The following is a 19,758-nucleotide window of genomic DNA, read 5'->3' on the forward strand; positions in this document are numbered from 1 at the left end:
ACTTTATTTTTATTATTATTAGGCCTATTATTATTATTATTATTATTATTAGATGGTTGAAGATTGTGATATAGACTAGAGCTAGTGTGGAATACTGTGGAAATTGTATAATTAGGCTACTTTTGAGACAGTGCTATCATTGCTGAGAGACTATTACATACATTTTAATATTTAAATTATGTATTTATTATATCATATTTAGGAACACGCTTCAATGAGAATTTTCAGTTGACGGCACATTTCAGCACGGTGTTTTAATCATACCTACAATGAAGGTGTAGTCTTTAGAGGAAAGGGTTAAGCTCATACTCATTGCAAGCTAACATCGTCATGCAGTGTCACTCAAATGCCGAGTCTGGCCGAAATTACCCGAAAAACACCGAAGCCGTCCGAGTGTCACGTCAACGCTTCCGACGTCAAGCGCACGGGCCTCGAGGACGTGGAACTTCCTCAAAAGAAAAATCCACCATGTCCGCGGATTTCACTGGAAAATGGGAGCTGGAGTCGAACGAAAACCTTGAGAATTACCTTAGAGCACTGGGTAAGCCTGATCAGTGGTCTGCTATCAGTTAAAGTCAGCAGAGAAATAAGAGAAAGCTATATTTGTGCCATTTTCTAACTCGGATTATGCCACTTTACAAAGCCTAAAGAATAAGAAATGACCATGCCAAGTTGCAAATATTTTGTTATTCTTACATACATAGACTTTGCCTTTGCCTTTCGGAAGATTGCAGCCCACCTCACTCCAACAAAGACCATTACCCAGGATGGAGATAGCTTTGTGATTAAGACACAGAGCGCCTTCAAAAGCTTTGAGATGATCTTCACTATTGGAGATGAGAAGGAAGAATTTACTAACGGATTTGACAACAGGTCGATAAAGGTGAACAATTCCCTTTATAATTGTGATCCTCTTCTAATGTCATAAACATGTATAGTTACCCCAGCCTTGGCCTGTTGGCCATGATCTCAGTCAGTTTGTTCAGTGATGAACCTACAGTAAAAAATGGGTTTTTGGGGTGCGGACTGATGGGGCAGTGAACCCGAGGTTACCCCGTGAGTCAGTCCTAGAGCTCCTCCTTTCCGATTTTAGGGGAAAATCGGGTCCATCGGAGACGTCCAATAGATGTCTTAGGCGCGCCGAAATAACACCACAGACACAGTGTGATCACCATGGGAAAATCTCAGAGTACAACTGGGAGTTGTGAAAAATATGATACACCGGTGTTTTGCCAGATGAGAAGTTTAACTGTAATATAACTGTAATAACTGTATCATATATCTCTTTTAAATGAAGTTTCATGTAACAAAGTTCGGTAGGAGCACGTTCAGGTAAACAACCAATCAGCACAAGAGGAAGCTGGTATAAATAAAGCCTTTCCTCACCTTCAGTCTCACGACAAGTTTCTCAGCATCCCTCCACCACCCCATCACCTCACACTCGGCTGGGTCTACCCCAGTATAAGGGGGGAGGTACTCTGGGTTCGGGCCAAATTCCGCGCTCGGAGCCCTCCCCTGGACAGCAAGCCAAATACGCATAAATACTACATCAGATTCCATGTACGTGTGAACTCATGAATTTCTTTTAGAACTGTTTTCATTTTCCTTGTTTTTATTTTGTGATTATTTTAATTCCTTTCTGTAAAGCACTTTGAATTGCCATAGTGTATGAAATGTGCTATTTAAATAAACTTGCCTTGCCTTGCCTTAAAACAATTACAGAACAGGCCTCAACTTTTATCCACAAGGACAAAATACATTAAAGGTCTTTTTTTTCTCATGTCATCTCAATACATGTTTATTTATATAAACCAGGGGTGTAAAAAGTACAAATCAAGTACTAAGTACAGATACCATATTACTCCAGTAAAAGTTCATTTTCAGATTAAAAGTACAACTTGATTTTCATGTAAGTACTGATCGATGAGCCATATATTAATTCTAGCCCGAATTATAGGCAAACTAGTTAGTAGTCAGCACTAATAAGAAAGATAGTGCTTTGATATGTATTGTAAATAAGCAATAGCTCTTTTTTATGCACCATGGTCCCAAATTACGATCAATAAAAAAAATATTATTAAAACAAGTGAGCATAATTTGTGTAAAAAAAAAAAAGACTTTTGTTTTCATTAAAATCATGTAAATAAATATAGAAACAGACCAGGGCGTTTAATATTTATGTTACATTCAGACTCTGGTGACCTGGGAAGGTGACAAATTGGTGGCCACCCAAAAAGGTGAGAAAGCCAACCGGGGATGGAAACACTGGATAGAAGATGACAAACTTTATCTGGTGAGCATCCTCATTCTATGGATAATATTAACCAAAACAATGTTAAAATCAACGTTATTTCATATAAATGTATTTTATTTTATTTTTTCAGTTTTTATGAAATATAATTAAGACATTTAACGTGTGTATGGTGTATGGTCCTGCATATTATCCTTTCATAAAATTCCTGTTCTGCCGTACTCACAAGAGATACGTTTTGACCTCATGATCATTTCACTTGCAGGAGATGACATGTGAGGATGCTGTATGCCAACAAGTGTACAAAAGAAAAGACTGATTCAAAAGACTCAAAACCAAAACAAATAGTGTTCCAACCAATCACCGACAGGGGGAGGGTGTTGTGAGGTTTTGTGCTCGTGAACGGCTGCACGCGAAGTCAGAGCTGAAGAAAAAGCTGGCTCAAAACCTCACAACACCCTCCCCCTGTCGGTGATTGGTTGGAACACTATTTGTTTTGGTTTTGAGTGTTTGGCTAAACCATGTTTTTGTGTGCAGATCTCAGAGCCCATGCCTACAGAGACGCGTTTTTTTGACGGCATGCTTATGGGGCGGGCAGCTAGCGGATCGTTAGGAAAGATTAGATGAATGTGATAAAAATATTTTTGGGCCTGAAATCACTGATACCACCTTTAATTGTAAAAATCTAGTAATCTCCACTATTCACATTCATTCACATTCACAACCTCATTTATACTATTGTAATTCTCTTCCCATTGATGCAGCGATTGCAACAAGAAATCAGTTATTCTGTTTCAAAGGAAGAGAAGTATATATATTTTTTATATGTGTATATAAATAATGTATATGAATGAATGATGTATAACATACTTCATGTCAATTAATAATCTTTTATAATTTTGTTGCTATAACACTTATGTCCTAAACACCTTTTGAAACTTTTAATAGGGTTTATATAATCACTCTATATTTGTGACAATCTTGCAGTTGATCATACTTGAGTCACACAGACTTAAACATTCAGCCTGCAAAACACAACAATGGTAACAATTATATTTTATTTAAAGGTGCATTGCGCAACATTTCATGTTAAAAATACCCGTTTTTCTAACCCATACATGCTTAAACAATTGCCTGATGGGCTGAATGAGCCCTTCTCTGATGACTGCGATTGCCTCTATAATCCTGTACAGTAAAATAAATAAGAGGGATTCGGGTCGGAATTTGAGACTGGGCGTGACGTCATGCGCGTTCAGTTGCAGTGTTGCAGTTTTGCTTGTCGCCAGAGGGGGCATAGTTCTGCAAAAACTCAGAGACTTGCACAATGCACCTTTAAAGTAATTTATCAAGTACTCTCTACAGTTCTTTTTTAGTTAGAACTCTTGTGTAAGTGAACTATACTAACTAAGCATTTGTCAGTACCACATACTATTCCTATTTCACTTGTTTTTTTTTAAGACAATCGGTTTGCATGCTTTTTTTAATTAAAGGAGAACTTGGTAGCTTTTTTAACTTAATAAAACTGTCTAGAAATCATTTGGATGGTTAAACAACCTGTTCTGGTGATATTGGTGACTTTCCCCGCTCCCCCCAGCGTTCCCAGGCGGAAAACCAACCTTGCAACTTGTTCACTACCGTCCCGGCAAGATAGAAATTGGAAGTCTCGTGAGAAGCGAAAGCGAGAACGAGAACGAGCGCGAAACACAAATTGCTTTACGGCAATTCGACATAAACACACACGCATTTATGATGTATTACCAGATTACCCACCTCAGTAGACATAGCTCCACGCGATACAGTTGGCTTGCTCCGATCAAAACAAACGCACATGAGCAGCGGTAGAGAGGGGGAGGAGGCTGCCGCAAGTGAGTTTTTTACGACTGTGTTGTGAAATATACGCCCCCCCACAGCTGTAGGGGGAGCTCGTGGGGAAAACATGCGACAACAAAAGGGAAAATCAGCGAAGAAGTGACTAGAGTTCGCTAGAGTTGCCGAGTTCTCCTTTAAGTCCAACTAATTAGATTTTACAGTGTTTATTTTCTTCTGTCTAAATAAAGATAATGAGACATTACAGTATGAGTCTCACATTTCTTGTACATGTAACAACCCTTTAAAGCCTATTGTATCAAATATTTTCAAGATGAACACTTAAAATGTGAGCATCAAATATGATACACTGGGTTTTGATCTCTCAATTATTAGTGTATTGCATTGCATTATATGTTTTGACACCTCCCCCCACACACACACACACATTTAAAAATTAGCTTTGATCATAAGACTAAGCATTTAAATTTCACTTTAGGACATATTATTGGGATATACTGAATACAATGACAACTGATATTTAGATTCAAGTAGTATGCTAAGATCTCACTGATTAATAATAAAAGCAGTCAGAATTTCTTCTTACTTTTTGGCCATATAAATATCAGCAACTTTACAAATTGCATATTTTTGCTCAGTTTTGGCTCACTTATTTTCTTCCTCAAGTTTTAGATCCATATTTTCATACTATACCAACCATAAAAGCCTGATGTATCTAATATTATACTCAACAACAACAAAAACATAGGCTAATATAATTTTATTTCGAATTTTTTAGATACCGTTTAATAAAAAATAATATTTTTCAGACTATTATTTCATGTCAGGCTTGGTAGTACAAAACACATTTGCTTTGGTAACAAACAATATGCTGAAAGTAGTTTTTTTTTTTTTTACCATAATGAGCTAAAAAAAATCGTTTTACATTGTATGACTATTAAAGATTGATTCTGTAACCATTAAGTAGAGACACTGATGGTGTCTAAGCAGTCAAACAATATTTATTAATTAAAACTTTATTTTTATTATTATTAGGCCTATTATTATTTATTATTATTATTATTATTATTATTAGATGGTTGAAGATTGTGATATAGACTAGAGCTAGTGTGTAATACTGTGGAAATTGTATAATTAGGCTACTTTTGAGACAATGCTATTATTGCTGAGAGACTATATAGCCTACATTTTAATATTTAAATTATTTATTTATTATATCATATTTAGGAACACGCTTCAATGACAATTTTCAGTTGACGGCACATTTCAGCACGGTGTTTTAATCATACCTACAATGAAGGTGTAGTCTTTAGAGGAAAGGGTTAAGCTCATACTCATTGCAAGCTAACATCGTCATGCAGTGTCACTCAAATGCCGAGTCTGGCCGAAATTACCCGAAAAACACCGAAGCCGTCCGAGTGTCACGTCAACGCTTCCGACGTCAAGCGCACGGGCTTCGAGGAAGTTCCACGTCACATTTGCCTGCCTTGCACACAACTGAAGCCGAGAAAACACATCAGACTCTCGGTGGATGATATAAAATATTGCAACTGAAGGAGATAAAAACCAGCAAACGCAAACATGGTAAGTGTCACATCAATGTTTACGTTGTGGGCAATATTGTAGCTGTTTCGCATATATTGAGGAAAAATACGCTTTCAATAACGTTAGCTCGAGCTGTTAGCCTCGAAGGCCCTTAGAATGGCCACATAGACAACTCTCATTTAGTCAGTCTATAAATTATTTATTCATTTTCAATATTTTTCGAGATACCATTTGCATTTAAAACTTAACATTATTATATATTTAACATTATTATATATTTTATAAATTAATTGTCCACTTAAATGTTTTATGAAGTGATATCTTGTGTTCTGGCTAACAGCTGATGCTATGAATGTGACTATAACATTCACATATGTCATTTACACGGTAATAAATAAGCACTATAGATATGTGATGCTGTATTCTATTAAGTTGCATGGTCACTCTTGACATTATCTTAGTGAGGCATGATTTGTTGTAACGTAATTCTTCTTAACTGTGCTGTAAAGGTTAGTTGCTGTTACTATGTCAGACTTTTAACTGGGTGATAAATGGCAAATGTTTGTGAAGTTGTGGGTAGACAGGTAGAATAAAAAAAATGTCACTGCTTTCTGTTCTTAACCCAATTAAGTTTTGAGCTTTTTCAATAGACTATTAGTGTTACTACTATATAATTGGGACTGCTGACAAAAGAGATTGGTGCTGATTAATATCAACTTTAAAGTAATAGTGATTCTGATTCTTCTCCTCTAGCCTCTGAGGCTGGACATCAAGCGCAAACTCACGGCTCGATCTGACCGTGTCAAAAGCGTAGACCTTCATCCATCCGAGCCATGGATGCTGGCCAGTCTGTACAACGGCAGTGTCTGTGTGTGGAACCATGAAACACAAGTAAGTAGGAAACGTGTGCAGTTTTTCCAGCTTTTTTAATATATTACCATCTGATCTTTACAACAAATATTAGGGATACAGTAGAGCACTAAGTGTGTTTAATGTTTGTCTAATAATCTCTTATATTTACCTTTATTAGACTCTGGTTAAGACGTTTGAAGTCTGTGACCTGCCAGTAAGAGCTGCCAAGTTTGTTGCCAGGAAAAATTGGGTCATAACTGGTGCTGTAAGTATATACATGAATAATAATGTGTACACTATTATATAATATCTATTAATATACTATTCCTTTTATTATAGATTTGGTACTGATTTATTATTTAATAAAATATTTAATAAATCCCCTTTTTTTCTAGGATGACATGCAAATTCGAGTTTTTAACTACAACACATTAGAGCGAGTACACATGTTTGAGGCCCATTCAGATTACATTCGCTGCATCGCTGTGCATCCCACCCAGCCCTACATCCTCACAAGCAGCGGTATGGACAGATTGCATTTGCATATAAGTATTCATAATACATGAATGAAAATACACCATATGTTACATAACATATTACACTACCGTTTAAAAGTTTGGTGTGTCAGTAAGATTTTTAAAAGAAATAAACACTTTTATTCATCAAGATTGCATTAAATTGATCTAAAGTAACAGTAAAGACATTTGTTATAAATAATTTGTATTTCCAATAAATGCTTTTCTTTTGAACTTTCTATTCATAAAAGAATCCGTGAAGAAAATGTACAGTATCACAGTGTCCTCAAAAATATTAAGCTCAAAACAGATTTCAACATTCATAACAAGAAAATGTTTCTTGAGCATCAAATCCGTTTATTAGAAAGATTTCTGAAGGATCATGTGACAATGTAGACTGGAATAATGGCTGCTAGAAATTCAGCTATGCCATCAGTTACATTTTTAAATATATTAAATAGAAAACAGTTATTTTAAATTGTCATAATAGTTCACTATATTACTATTTTTGATCAAATAAATGCATACTTGGTGAGCATAAGAAATTTCTTTCGGAAAATGTTTTTAAAAAATCTTACCAACCCCAAACCTTTAAACTGTGGTGTATGTACAAAACTCTTTTTTTTTTTTTTTTACATTCATTGGGTGTGTGTGCATTTAGATGACATGTTGATAAAGCTGTGGGACTGGGAGAAGAAATGGTCCTGCAGTCAGGTATTTGAGGGCCACACACACTACGTCATGCAGATTGTCATCAACCCCAAGGACAACAACCAGTTTGCGAGTGCATCGCTGGACAGAACCATCAAGGTAAGATAGTACACTTATGCGGATAGAGCCAGTTTGAATCTAATTTGTGACATTTCCCCCATCATTTCTTCTTTGTTGTGTTTCAGGTTTGGCAGCTGGGTTCTTCCTCTCCTAACTTCACTCTGGAGGGTCATGATAAGGGGGTGAACTGCATTGATTATTACAGTGGAGGAGATAAACCCTACCTCATATCTGGAGCTGATGACAGACTGGTTAAGATTTGGGACTATCAGGTACTATAATGATATTGATGATAATCAATGGAGCAAGTCATTCCTGGCTATTTATTTACTTATGTTCTGTGTGCCTCTCTCTCTTTAGAATAAGACATGTGTCCAGACTCTCGAGGGTCACGCTCAGAATGTGTCCTGTGTAAACTTCCACCCAGAGCTGCCAATCATCATCACTGGATCAGAGGATGGTGAGTCATCTTAAGGATAATGTTATAGATAACACTTTTATAAAACTGCACTGCCTCATTCCTTATGCAAATATTTGTTTAAATTATTTTTTTATAAGAGTATAATATTTTAAAAGCTAAAAGCTTTCAGTGGTCCCTGCACATTAAACTGGCACTGTATAAAGTGATTGGCACTTTTGAAACATGCTTTGTGATGCTTTGAAACCAAATATTTAGTTTTGATCCAGTGATTTGGAGCTTGTATCAAACTGCCAAAGTCACGTGATTTCAGTAAAAGACACTTTATATTTAATGGTATTAGATGATTTGTTAATTTCATATTATAGATTACACCTTCAATAAAACATTTGAAATTGCTTTGTAAAAGGTGTTTATGCATGTTTGGGCTGAGTTTTCACTGCATTTACACTGTTCTGACTAGCAGTGGTCACTAGCGTGTGGTGTTTTAAGTCAATCATTTTGCGAAGCAATTGGTCCAGTTGATTCAAAATTTGAAAAGCTTTGTCTCTCCCATCACTAGTATAAAGTATTTTCAAATTAAAAACGAACACTTCACCTTTAAAGCTTCTTGTAACTGTCTTTTGTCAAGGCACGGTTCGTATCTGGCACTCCAGCACTTACCGTCTAGAGAGCACCCTGAACTATGGTATGGAGCGGGTGTGGTGTGTGTCTGGCTTGCGCGGCTCCAACAATGTGGCATTGGGTTATGACGAAGGCAGCATCATTATCAAGGTACAAAAAATAATTCAAAAGTAACACCACGCTGTTGCCTGTCAGTGGTGTGAAATACTGGCTAAAACTCAGGCTGATAATTGGAAAGTTCACTCCCGGCAACAAGAGAGCTGTCAGCAGGGGATGGCAGAGATAGATAATGTTACAAAAGATTTCTATTTCAAATAAATGCTGTTCTTTCAATTCATCAAAGAATCCCAGAAAAATGTATCACGGTTTTCATAAAAATAGCAGCACTACTATTTTCAAGATTGATAATAATAATAATAATAATAAATGTTTCTTGAGCAGCAAGTCTTCATATTAGAACGATTTCATGTGACAGTTGCTGCTGAAAATTCAGCTTTGCTATCACAGGAATAAATGACATTTTAAAATAAATAAAAATTTAAATGGTTATTTTAGATTGTAATAATGTTTCACAATATTACTGTTTTTACTGTATTTTCTCAAATAAATGCAGCCTTTGTGAGCATATGAGACTTTTTTCTAACTTTGAAATGGTAGTGTCTATAGATATAGCTATATAAATGTACATGACATTCCTATCTACTTCAGTGAACGTTAACTTATAATCTGATGAGCTTTATATAATGTAATATCTTATGTGGACAGTTCTCTGTAATTTATCCGGTTTATATTTGTGTTTTAGCTTGGTCGTGAGGAGCCAGCCATGTCAATGGATGCCAATGGAAAGATCATTTGGGCCAAGCACTCTGAGATTCAGCAGGCTAACCTCAAAGCCATGGGAGATGCTGAGATCAAGGATGGCGAGAGGCTGCCACTGGCGGTGAAGGACATGGGCAGCTGTGAGATCTACCCTCAAACTCTCCAGCACAATCCTAACGGCAGGTAAGTCTATCACATCTTTCCTCTAACGCCGCTAATGTACATGCAGCCTGATCCTTGCTGCAATTTATTAATGTAAATATCATTCTATTCTCAACATCCAAAGATTCAGCACCTTTAATCTTGTTGTTTAGGTTTGTGGTGGTGTGCGGAGATGGAGAGTACATCATCTACACTGCTGTGGCTCTAAGGAACAAGAGCTTTGGATCTGCACAGGAGTTTGTCTGGGCCCATGATTCATCGGAGTAAGTGCTCTACAAGCATATAGAAGACAGATGTTCAGAGCAGCTGCTTACCTAATATACTCATCTACTGTGAGAAACGTAAATACTGACATGACTTTGTTTTAAATCAAGGTACGCGATTCGGGAAAGCAGCAGTCTGGTGAAAATCTTCAAAAATTTTAAGGAGAAAAAATCTTTTAAGCCCGACTTTGGAGCAGAAGGTAAACTGTTTTGCATTGCATCATAGGCAAGTAGTTCGACTAGCTCTGTATTCACAATTTTGTATGCAAATATATAGTAGTAGATACAGAAAATGTACAAATGCACAGTATACGGCACACTCAAATCCTTGATTACATTTTGTACAAGCATGGTAGTCTTTTATGGTTTTATGTAAATGAATGGTTGTGTGCTTGCAGGCATCTATGGTGGTTTCTTGCTGGGCGTCAGATCAGTGAATGGCTTGGCTTTCTATGACTGGGATAACACAGAGCTGATTCGTCGCATTGAGATCCAGCCCAAACACGTGAGTCAACTGCTACAGTCCTCCTGTCTTTTGTTCTGTATGGTTTGGCAATTTCTTAGTGTGCTTGGACCAATTGCATCTGTACTTACAGATTTTCTGGTCAGACTCTGGTGAGCTGGTTTGCATTGCCACAGAGGAGTCTTTCTTCATCCTACGTTATCTGTCAGAGAAGGTGGCCGCATCACAAGAGTCAAATGAGGGGGTTACTGAAGATGGAATCGAAGATGCTTTTGAGGTCAGTGCACATCAGTGTTAAAAACACAGTCATGTTTAATTGCCTGAAAAGGGTTGTTTCAAAGGAAACGCATTTTAATTAAATGTGTAATTAAAAAGAATTGGAATAAAATGCTCTAATGAATCATCAACAATACAACCAGGATTTTTATTAAGACTGTAAATCAAGTCAATTTTGATATTGATTTTAAAGAATTCAAACAAAAGGTCTGATCTCCTCTGTTTGTGTGTGCAGGTCCTGGGAGAAATTCAGGAAGTGGTAAAGACGGGTCTGTGGGTGGGAGACTGTTTCATTTACACCAGCTCAGTCAACAGACTCAACTACTTTGTTGGAGGAGAGATTGTCACCATTGCTCACCTGGACAGGTACCGTCAAATTCTTCATATAGTCACACTCGTTCTAAATTTGTGGTTGGTACGATTTAAAAATGTTTTTGAAAGAAGTCTCTTTCTATTTAACACATTTTAAAATGTAATTTGTTCCTGTGATGGCAAAGCTGAATTTTCAGCATCATTACTCCAGTCTTCAGTGGATAATTGATCCTTCAGAAATTATTGTAATATGCTGATTTGGTGCTCAAGAATCATTTTATCATCAGTGCTGAAAACAGTTGTGCTGCTTAGTATTTTTGTGCAAATTGTGATATATATTTTCAAGATTTATTTGTGTAGAAATTAAGAGAACAGTATTAGAAAGAACAGAAGTAGGAATCTTTTGTAATGTTGTAAATGTCTTTACTCCATCTTTTTATCAATTTAATGATCAAATTTAATTTGCTAAATAGAAATATTAATTTCTTGAAAAAAAGAAAAATACTGACCCCAAACTTAGTAAAACAGTATACGTATAGAAGGAAGGCCTTATATAATTCATTCATTCATTCATTCAGTCTAACAGTGTCTTATTTATCGTAGAACCATGTACCTTCTGGGATACATTCCTAAAGACGACCGTCTTTACCTGGGTGATAAGGAGCTGAACATTGTCAGTTACTCTCTTCTGGTGTCTGTCCTGGAGTACCAGACTGCTGTCATGCGCAGAGACTTTGGCATGGCAGACAAAGTGCTGCCCACCATCCCTAAAGAACAGAGAACCAGGGTTGCCCACTTCCTGGAAAAACAGGTAAGACTTCAAAATGTTTACCTGTTAGTCATGATTTGAAAATAACGATGTTCTAGCTCTGCAAAAATAACAGCAGCTTAGACTCGTAAGTCGTAAGTAATAAAAATAAGCATGAAGTACAAGTTATGTCACACTTTCAAGTACTTGTGAAGATCAATGTAAACAAATGTGGGTCAAGAAAGCCTTAAGCTGCATCTGAAATCAAAACGTCCCTATAGTATGCAAAAACCAGTACGCCAACAGAGCATGTCAGAATGCATAGTATTCAAAAAACAGTAGGCGAAAAGTCCCCGGATGAGTTACTACATCCGCCGAGATAATGAAGTGTGCATTTGATGGACAATACTATCCCATGAGGCCACAGGAGAGGATTTGTGAATGGCAGTGAAGTGACGCAACTGACGCTGATAGGTCACGTGACAGCAACAAAATGGCGGATGTAGTACATCCGAATTTCATTTATACAACCCACATTCATACTATATTGAACATTTTTCTATACATAAAAACACTTTTTAATGCTCGTGAAGTAAATTTAAATGTAGTACATATTCAGACAGTATGTGATTTCAGATGCAGCGTTATAGATTAATTGGCTACCAAAAGTTTAGCAAATCAAAATGATAATCTTTTTATGATTGTGTGATATCTAAAGTATCTTTGTCCGTGTGCCTTCAGGGTTTCAAGCAGCAGGCTCTGGCCGTGTCCACTGATCCAGAGCACCGGTTTGAGCTGGCGCTGCAGTTAGGAGAGCTGAAAATCGCCTACCAGCTAGCAGTAGAAGCTGAGGTTTGTTGTTTTAAACCAGTGATACAGCTCCCTTAGTGGTGGCCAAGCTCAGTTGCTTACTAATTTTATTGCATTTATTGTAGTGGAAAAAAGTTTTTCTCTAAAAGTAATGTTCAAGATTCTGCATGTAAGCTAATATAATTAAGATTTCTAATGATAATGCTTTTCTTCTGTAGTCTGAGCAGAAGTGGAAGCAGTTGGCTGAGCTGGCCATCAGTAAGTGCCAGTTTGGTTTGGCACAGGAGTGCCTCCATCATGCCCAGGACTATGGAGGTCTCCTGCTGCTGGCCACTGCATCTGGCAATGCCGCTATGGTTGCCAAGCTTGCAGAGGGGGCAGAGCGTGACGGAAAAAATAATGTTGCCTTCATGACCTACTTCCTGCAGGGAAAGTAAGTATAAGTGAACAGACTTTTGTCAGCTGAAATACAAATCGAAATATGTTGACTAAAGATGTTTTACCCACTGATTGTTATTTTGAATATAGTTGCTTTAATTGATTTTTATTGTTTGTTTGTCTTGCCAGACTGGACAACTGTTTGGAGCTCCTGATCAAGACCAATCGTCTACCAGAAGCAGCCTTTCTTGCCCGCACATATCTGCCTAGCCAAGTATCCAGGTCTGTATTCACATTCACTTTGTCACAGCATTAAAGTATTTTTTTTTAATAAAGTGAAGTGGTATTTTGGAAGGACATACAACATATTACTTTTTTTTTTTTAAATAGTATGCACAATATGCTAATTTTATGTCCAGTTTCCAGTCAGAGCACACTGTTTGAGATGCTGTATCTCACAATTGAATGCACTTGACCTGACCTTCAAAATTAGTCTCTTTTTGACTCATTATATGTTCTCACTGTGAAAAGACAATTTTACACATATTGGTATAAAGTAAATTAAGTCATTGATTTTCTTTTTTTTTCAGAGAGTAAAATGCATTCTGTACAATCCTGTAACTGTGTATTTGATAACAGGGTGGTGAAACTTTGGAGAGAGAGCTTGTCTAAAGTGAATCAGAAAGCTGCAGAGTCTCTGGCAGACCCTACAGAGTATGAGAACTTGTTCCCAGGCCTGAAAGAGGCCTTTGTGGCAGAGCAGTACCTGAGAGAGTCCTGCCTCGGCAAAACCAGACCTGCCTCCGACTACCCACTGATCACGGTAAGAGAGCAAGTTATTATTATTTTTAATTATTATTATTTTATTTTTAAGTTTTAGTAGATTTAGATTCTTTAGGTGAAGGTTTTTGGTGAAGGTTTTTAAGTTTAAGTTGTTCATCTAGTGCTTATATTTTCAGCTTAATTTCAATTACCAAAAACAATTTTAATCGTTTTAATTTTAATTACCAAATATCAACACTGCCTTTTATTCCAAGACAATCTTTCACTGTTTACTTATACAGGATCCAAGCAGTTCTTTAGAGATACAAGTCGATCTTCTGAAATCAAACTTGTTTAAATTTGTAAATATATTCAGATTTACACCCATTTGGGGATACTATAATATAAAATCATCATTACTCCAACATGCTTGCTTGATCAAGAAGTTTTTTGTAACAGGGAATAACTGTATCTTGTCATTGCAGTCTGTTTGGACCCTGATGATCACTGCTTACTGCTCTGTTTTAATTGTTCGCATACTTTTTGCTGTGTTGTATTTGAATTATTATCATTATTTTTTGTCTTTTTTTTTTTTTAATCCATTTTATTTGAATAATAGGCTGCCTTTATCATTTTTTCCCTCACTCTTTTCTCTGTCTTTAGCCCAATGAAGAAAGGAATGTGCTGGAGGAAGCCAGTGGTTATGAACCAAAAGGAATTATCCCCACTCCTACACAGGTGTGTGTGTGTGTGTGTGTGTGTGTGTGTGTGTGTGTGTGTGTGTGTGTGTGTGTGTGTGTGTGTGTGTGTGTGTGTGTGTGTGTGTGTGTGTGTGTGTGTGTGTGTGTGTGTGTGTGTGTGTGTGTGTGTGTGTGTGTGTGTGTGTGTGTGTGTGTGTGTGTGTGTGTGTGTGTGTGTGTGTGTGTGTGTGTGTGTGTGTGTGTGTGTGTGTGTGTGTGTGTGTGTGTGTGTGTGTGTGTGTGTGTGTGTGTGTGTGTGTGTGTGTGTGTGTGTGTGTGTGTGTGTGTGTGTGTGTGTGTGTGTGTGTGTGTGTGTGTGTGTGTGTGTGTGTGTGTGTGTGTGTGTGTGTGTGTGTGTGTGTGTGTGTGTGTGTGTGTGTGTGTGTGTGTGTGTGTGTGTGTGTGTGTGTGTGTGTGTGTGTGTGTGTGTGTGTGTGTGTGTGTGTGTGTGTGTGTGTGTGTGTGTGTGTGTGTGTGTGTGTGTGTGTGTGTGTGTGTGTGTGTGTGTGTGTGTGTGTGTGTGTGTGTGTGTGTGTGTGTGTGTGTGTGTGTGTGTGTGTGTGTGTGTGTGTGTGTGTGTGTGTGTGTGTGTGTGTGTGTGTGTGTGTGTGTGTGTGTGTGTGTGTGTGTGTGTGTGTGTGTGTGTGTGTGTGTGTGTGTGTGTGTGTGTGTGTGTGTGTGTGTGTGTGTGTGTGTGTGTGTGTGTGTGTGTGTGTGTGTGTGTGTGTGTGTGTGTGTGTGTGTGTGTGTGTGTGTGTGTGTGTGTGTGTGTGTGTGTGTGTGTGTGTGTGTGTGTGTGTGTGTGTGTGTGTGTGTGTGTGTGTGTGTGTGTGTGTGTGTGTGTGTGTGTGTGTGTGTGTGTGTGTGTGTGTGTGTGTGTGTGTGTGTGTGTGTGTGTGTGTGTGTGTGTGTGTGTGTGTGTGTGTGTGTGTGTGTGTGTGTGTGTGTGTGTGTGTGTGTGTGTGTGTGTGTGTGTGTGTGTGTGTGTGTGTGTGTGTGTGTGTGTGTGTGTGTGTGTGTGTGTGTGTGTGTGTGTGTGTGTGTGTGTGTGTGTGTGTGTGTGTGTGTGTGTGTGTGTGTGTGTGTGTGTGTGTGTGTGTGTGTGTGTGTGTGTGTGTGTGTGTGTGTGTGTGTGTGTGTGTGTGTGTGTGTGTCAAACACTCATTTTGTTGATTGCAACTAGTGGTGCAACCAGGGCCTAAAACTAACTTTTTGCTACACCTGCCAGTGGCCAATGGCATAAGTTAATTAATAGCCATAAATATTTTTTTACCGGCCATGAAATGTTTTTGCAAAAACAGGCAGTAATGATGCCAATATTTTTTAGATCCAACTGAAAATTCACAATTCTCTATTCCAATTTCAATACCACAGCTAAAACTACTAGTCTACCTACTATTATACATTTAAATTATTATTAATGACAAGTAAACAGCGGGTAATAAAATAAGAACAAATAATCAAATTACAAGCAATAGCACAAATAGATACAATAGAATATAGATACTAATGAAATAAACAGTGTTTTTTAAGGTAGGTCTAGTAATAGTTTTTAGGTACAGAAATGTAATAAAGTAATCAAATGTAAAAGCACTGCATAGTTTTCACTGTATAAATGAAACATTGATTAATCCTTATTAAAGTTATAAAAGTTATTTAGTCAAGAACAGTGGGTGATTTTTCTTTTTGTCTTTTGTTGTTTGATTAACATTAATGACACAGACGGCAGCAGTTATATTGGGCTGCTGTCACTTTAAGAGCTGCACGGATCCAATATACTGCTACACATGCGTTTTAATTCTCAACTGTTTACGTACGTATGATACTCACAGAGATGGGCATTTTTGACATAATTCTCTGTGAATTTGTCCATTCAAGCGCCAGAAGACGTGAAAGAGAGCTCAATTCTGTATTCACGCTCTGTCTGAGACTTGCTTTCTGGGCGCACGCTTTGTATGTTTGCGCACAGAAAAATTCCCACACAGCACGCGAGTACCAAATTGAATTCCCTTTCATGTCGTCTTGTGTTTGAATATTTAAATCGGCAAGGCTTAGACTTTCGTGACGATGCAGCACTGGCCCATCAACTGTCCCAACATTGCATTCATAAAAATGTTACCGGCTTATTGACATTGTTTCATATACTCGTCAACGCAGATTAATACTCTCATTAGGCGCTTGAAAAGAGGAATCAATTCTGTTTTTTTGCATCTGAAACGCAGCTCTGTGTGTAGGCGCTTGAAAAGAGGAATCAATTCTGTTTTTTTGCATCTGAAACGCAGCTCTGTGTGTGCACGCTTCAGGTGTGTGTGGCTGTGTGCATAAATAACAGCGTCCGAGTACTGAATTGAGTTGCCTCTTCTTGAACTGGAATGATTTAAAATCGCTTCAATGTGTAAACTAAATTTACAAGACAAAAGATCTGAGAATCACATGCGTGCCGAGCCGTGGGGCCTGGTCTGTACAGATCACGGATCAACTATGATCTGTTCCACCCCTAATGGCAACACACTACAGCCTACCACAATACCTGAGCAAAAGAGTAATCGAAAGTGTTCACATATATCTTTGTGCATAAACTAATCAAATTGCCTGTGTATGTTCAGGAGGTGAAAGACACAGAGGAGGCCCCAGAGGATGTGGGTGTTTTGGCCTCAGTGATAGCAGCCGTCTCGGCTCCAGTAGTTGCTGCCATGAGTCATGCAGAATCCCTGCCTCCTCAGAAGGTTGAGGAGGAGACTGAGGAAGAGCCTCCAAAAATGACAGAAGCAGAACAGAAGGTATTTGGTAAAAGATTACATGGTTAATAAAGCCATATGAACATCAGACTTGATGTAACCTCATTTTGTGATTTTTATTTTAAGGTTATTGATGAACTGGAGGATGATTTGGATAACATGGAGCTCGATGACATTGACACCACAGACGTCAATCTGGATGACGACTTCTTGGATGACTAAACCCGCAGCACTAAAACATTGAGTTTATTTAAGCGACCAAACCTTTTTTATTTTTTCCTGTTAGACCTCCAGAGCTGAAGTCTGGGATAGACTGAGCTGAATATAAATTTCTTTTAGGGCGTACCACCGATGGAAAGAGGGGGGGAATGTGCATTATTGATGGTGAATTTTTTTGTACTTTGGACTCTGGACCTTCAATTTACACTTTACCTGTACATCAAGGTTGATTCTTGTGTGTTTGACCATGATTAATTGTGGTCACATTATTCATAATAAAGATATCTACTATACTTACAATGATTTGTCCTGTCATTGTTTCTGTTTTATATCCTGTTAAATATAGAATCCTTTAAAATCCTAGTAACCAGCTTCTTTTAAAAAAAAAAAAAGCTGCCTGGAAGTTTCTAATATGCCTAGAAAGGCCTTGATTAGCTGATTCAGGTGTGTTTAATTGGGGTTGGAGCAAAACTGAACATCCTGTATCCTATGATCTATATACACGTACAAATTAATAATAGGAAAAACAGACTGGCATGAAACAAGGTATGGATTTTGCTTTTTCATTGAATAATGACTTACATTTCAATGAATGATTATCTTAAAGTGGGTTCTCCCTTAAAAGAAAAGCCCTGCTAATGCAATCCTATTAAATGACTATATGTGTCAACTCGTCATTTTGGATGTAAAATTAAGTTGAAATTAAATCCCAGTGTGTAATAAGTAACCTTTATCTTTAATCTGGGACAATGGGATTTTTTCCTTCAATTAACATGACTTCTAGAAATACTGTGTGAACTTACTTGTGCCATCAAATGTTTGAAAAATGTACTGCAACATGCATTACAAAAGATTGTCCATACAGAAACAATGTTCCTGTTTTACCTTTGAAGTTAGATAAAAAAAAAAAAACATCAATGGTTTCTAATCTACATTAATAAAATATGTACATGCTGCTGCTGCTATTCTGGTGCAATATAATGGAGTTTCAAAGCATTTCAAGCTTGATTGCAGATGAAAGACACTGCAAGCATCATTATTATCAGTAGTAATGTTCTCACTGCAGTAAAGGAAACATTTGTCAGCCAGCGGCTCAAAAATTTAAAAAAGTGTCATAATTGACTTCCACTGTCTTTCTCTGAGATCTTTCATTAAATGGCATCCTGTCCATTAGATGGAGCCTGTGCTCCTGATTGAATACTACTTAACAGTTTAACTCATTGAGTAGGAAAAAGAGGAACAGCTGTGAGTTCCTGTGAGATCACAAAAGTTTGCTGACAGAGCTGTAGTTTGTGTCACATTTTACACCAAACAACTAGTTTCTAAAATATATGATTGGCCATCTGTTACCATCACTTAATTGTTCATCTTTGATTGGACTGTGACAATATGGCTGCCACCTCGCCCATTACTGTCACAGATTCTGTCTGCTATCTTTGCACTTCTTTAAAAGACTCTATTGTTCTAAGATGTTGCCACAGTTTGTGCAGAAGCTGTCTACAAAGCTACTGGGAGCTCAACAAGTCCCTGGAGTGTCCTGTTTGTTTGAGGGAAACACACTGTTCTGTTCTTCTACATCATTTAAGTATTTCTCGCTTTTCCTCAGAGGATGAATCCTCTCAAGACAGCGACTTCAAACCACTCCATGTGGGGAATATTGAAAGTGAAATGGTAAGTGAGCTGCACTTTCACTAAAAAGAAACTGCATTTTTAACTTTGATCTTGAAATATAACTTCGGCTAAAGGATCTGCTCTAATCCAGAAATAGATTTTAGGGACTATCCAACAAAACTAAACTATTTGAATAGTATAAAATTCATCTGGTTTAATTAAAGATTGTATTAGTATGTTTGCATTTTATGGAATGAATAGTTGTAGTAGAAGTGTATTTTTTACCTAGTAGATTGCTACCGTTTATTAAAAATATGTAGAAACTATACTAAGTCAGTTGAAGCTCTTTCCAGACTAAGTCAGAGATGGGAATACAATTTTCCACTTCCAACCTCAAAGCCTTCCAGTCATTCTGCAATACAGACAACTCATAGTTTCCCTGCCTCCCCTTGAAAATGACCAGTGGAATTGGTAATTGGCAATTGATTTAGTTGATGCCATATTATAAATGAAGTCAAATTATGCTTTTCCTTGAAGTTGGGGCTGATAAATCTGTCGGATGTCTGTTCCAGTCGTTATTTTCAAGTAAGAGATGTCTGTTTTGCATATTTAGTACTGTATGAGTCACCTCTGACACTGATCTGATTGATCTGA

General features: G+C 37.5%; 2 protein-coding genes across 2 annotated transcripts; both read left to right on the plus strand.

The window, feature by feature from the left end:
- Positions 1-240: 240 nt before the first annotated feature.
- Positions 241-4,443, plus strand: LOC308696623 (retinol-binding protein 2-like). Its single transcript, XM_081375483.1, has 4 exons — positions 241-541; positions 705-883; positions 2,192-2,293; positions 2,517-4,443. Exons 1-4 carry the CDS (start codon positions 331-333, stop codon positions 2,568-2,570), a joined length of 546 nt encoding a protein of 181 aa, XP_081231609.1. The 5' UTR covers positions 241-330; the 3' UTR covers positions 2,571-4,443.
- A 987-nt stretch (positions 4,444-5,430) lies between these two features.
- Positions 5,431-17,793, plus strand: copb2 (COPI coat complex subunit beta 2). The gene is made up of 22 exons (XM_081375304.1): positions 5,431-5,662; positions 6,377-6,514; positions 6,654-6,740; positions 6,871-6,997; positions 7,652-7,800; positions 7,887-8,033; positions 8,122-8,221; positions 8,811-8,953; positions 9,606-9,805; positions 9,937-10,047; positions 10,159-10,247; positions 10,446-10,552; positions 10,644-10,787; positions 11,022-11,152; positions 11,702-11,909; positions 12,588-12,698; positions 12,875-13,089; positions 13,224-13,316; positions 13,674-13,857; positions 14,460-14,534; positions 17,143-17,316; positions 17,401-17,793. The coding sequence occupies exons 1-22, from the start codon at positions 5,660-5,662 to the stop codon at positions 17,494-17,496; spliced, it is 2,832 nt and encodes a 943-aa protein (XP_081231430.1). The 5' UTR covers positions 5,431-5,659; the 3' UTR covers positions 17,497-17,793.
- The last annotated feature ends 1,965 nt before the right edge of the window (positions 17,794-19,758 follow it).

Source organism: Scardinius erythrophthalmus, assembly GCF_964197995.2.
Source record: "Scardinius erythrophthalmus genome assembly, chromosome: 9".
Taxonomy (NCBI): domain Eukaryota; kingdom Metazoa; phylum Chordata; class Actinopteri; order Cypriniformes; family Leuciscidae; genus Scardinius; species Scardinius erythrophthalmus.

Coding starts and splice junctions, on each gene's coding strand:
- copb2 (XM_081375304.1), top strand. Junction 8,222..8,810: donor CATCACTGGATCAGAGGATG/GTGAGTCATCTT, acceptor TCTTTTGTCAAG/GCACGGTTCGTATCTGGCAC. Junction 11,153..11,701: donor ACCATTGCTCACCTGGACAG/GTACCGTCAAAT, acceptor TATTTATCGTAG/AACCATGTACCTTCTGGGAT.
- LOC308696623 (XM_081375483.1), top strand. CDS start 331: ATGCAGTGTCACTCAAATGCCGAGTCTGGCCGAAATTACCCGAAAAAC. Junction 542..704: donor GAATTACCTTAGAGCACTGG/GTAAGCCTGATC, acceptor TTACATACATAG/ACTTTGCCTTTGCCTTTCGG. Junction 884..2,191: donor TTGACAACAGGTCGATAAAG/GTGAACAATTCC, acceptor TGTTACATTCAG/ACTCTGGTGACCTGGGAAGG.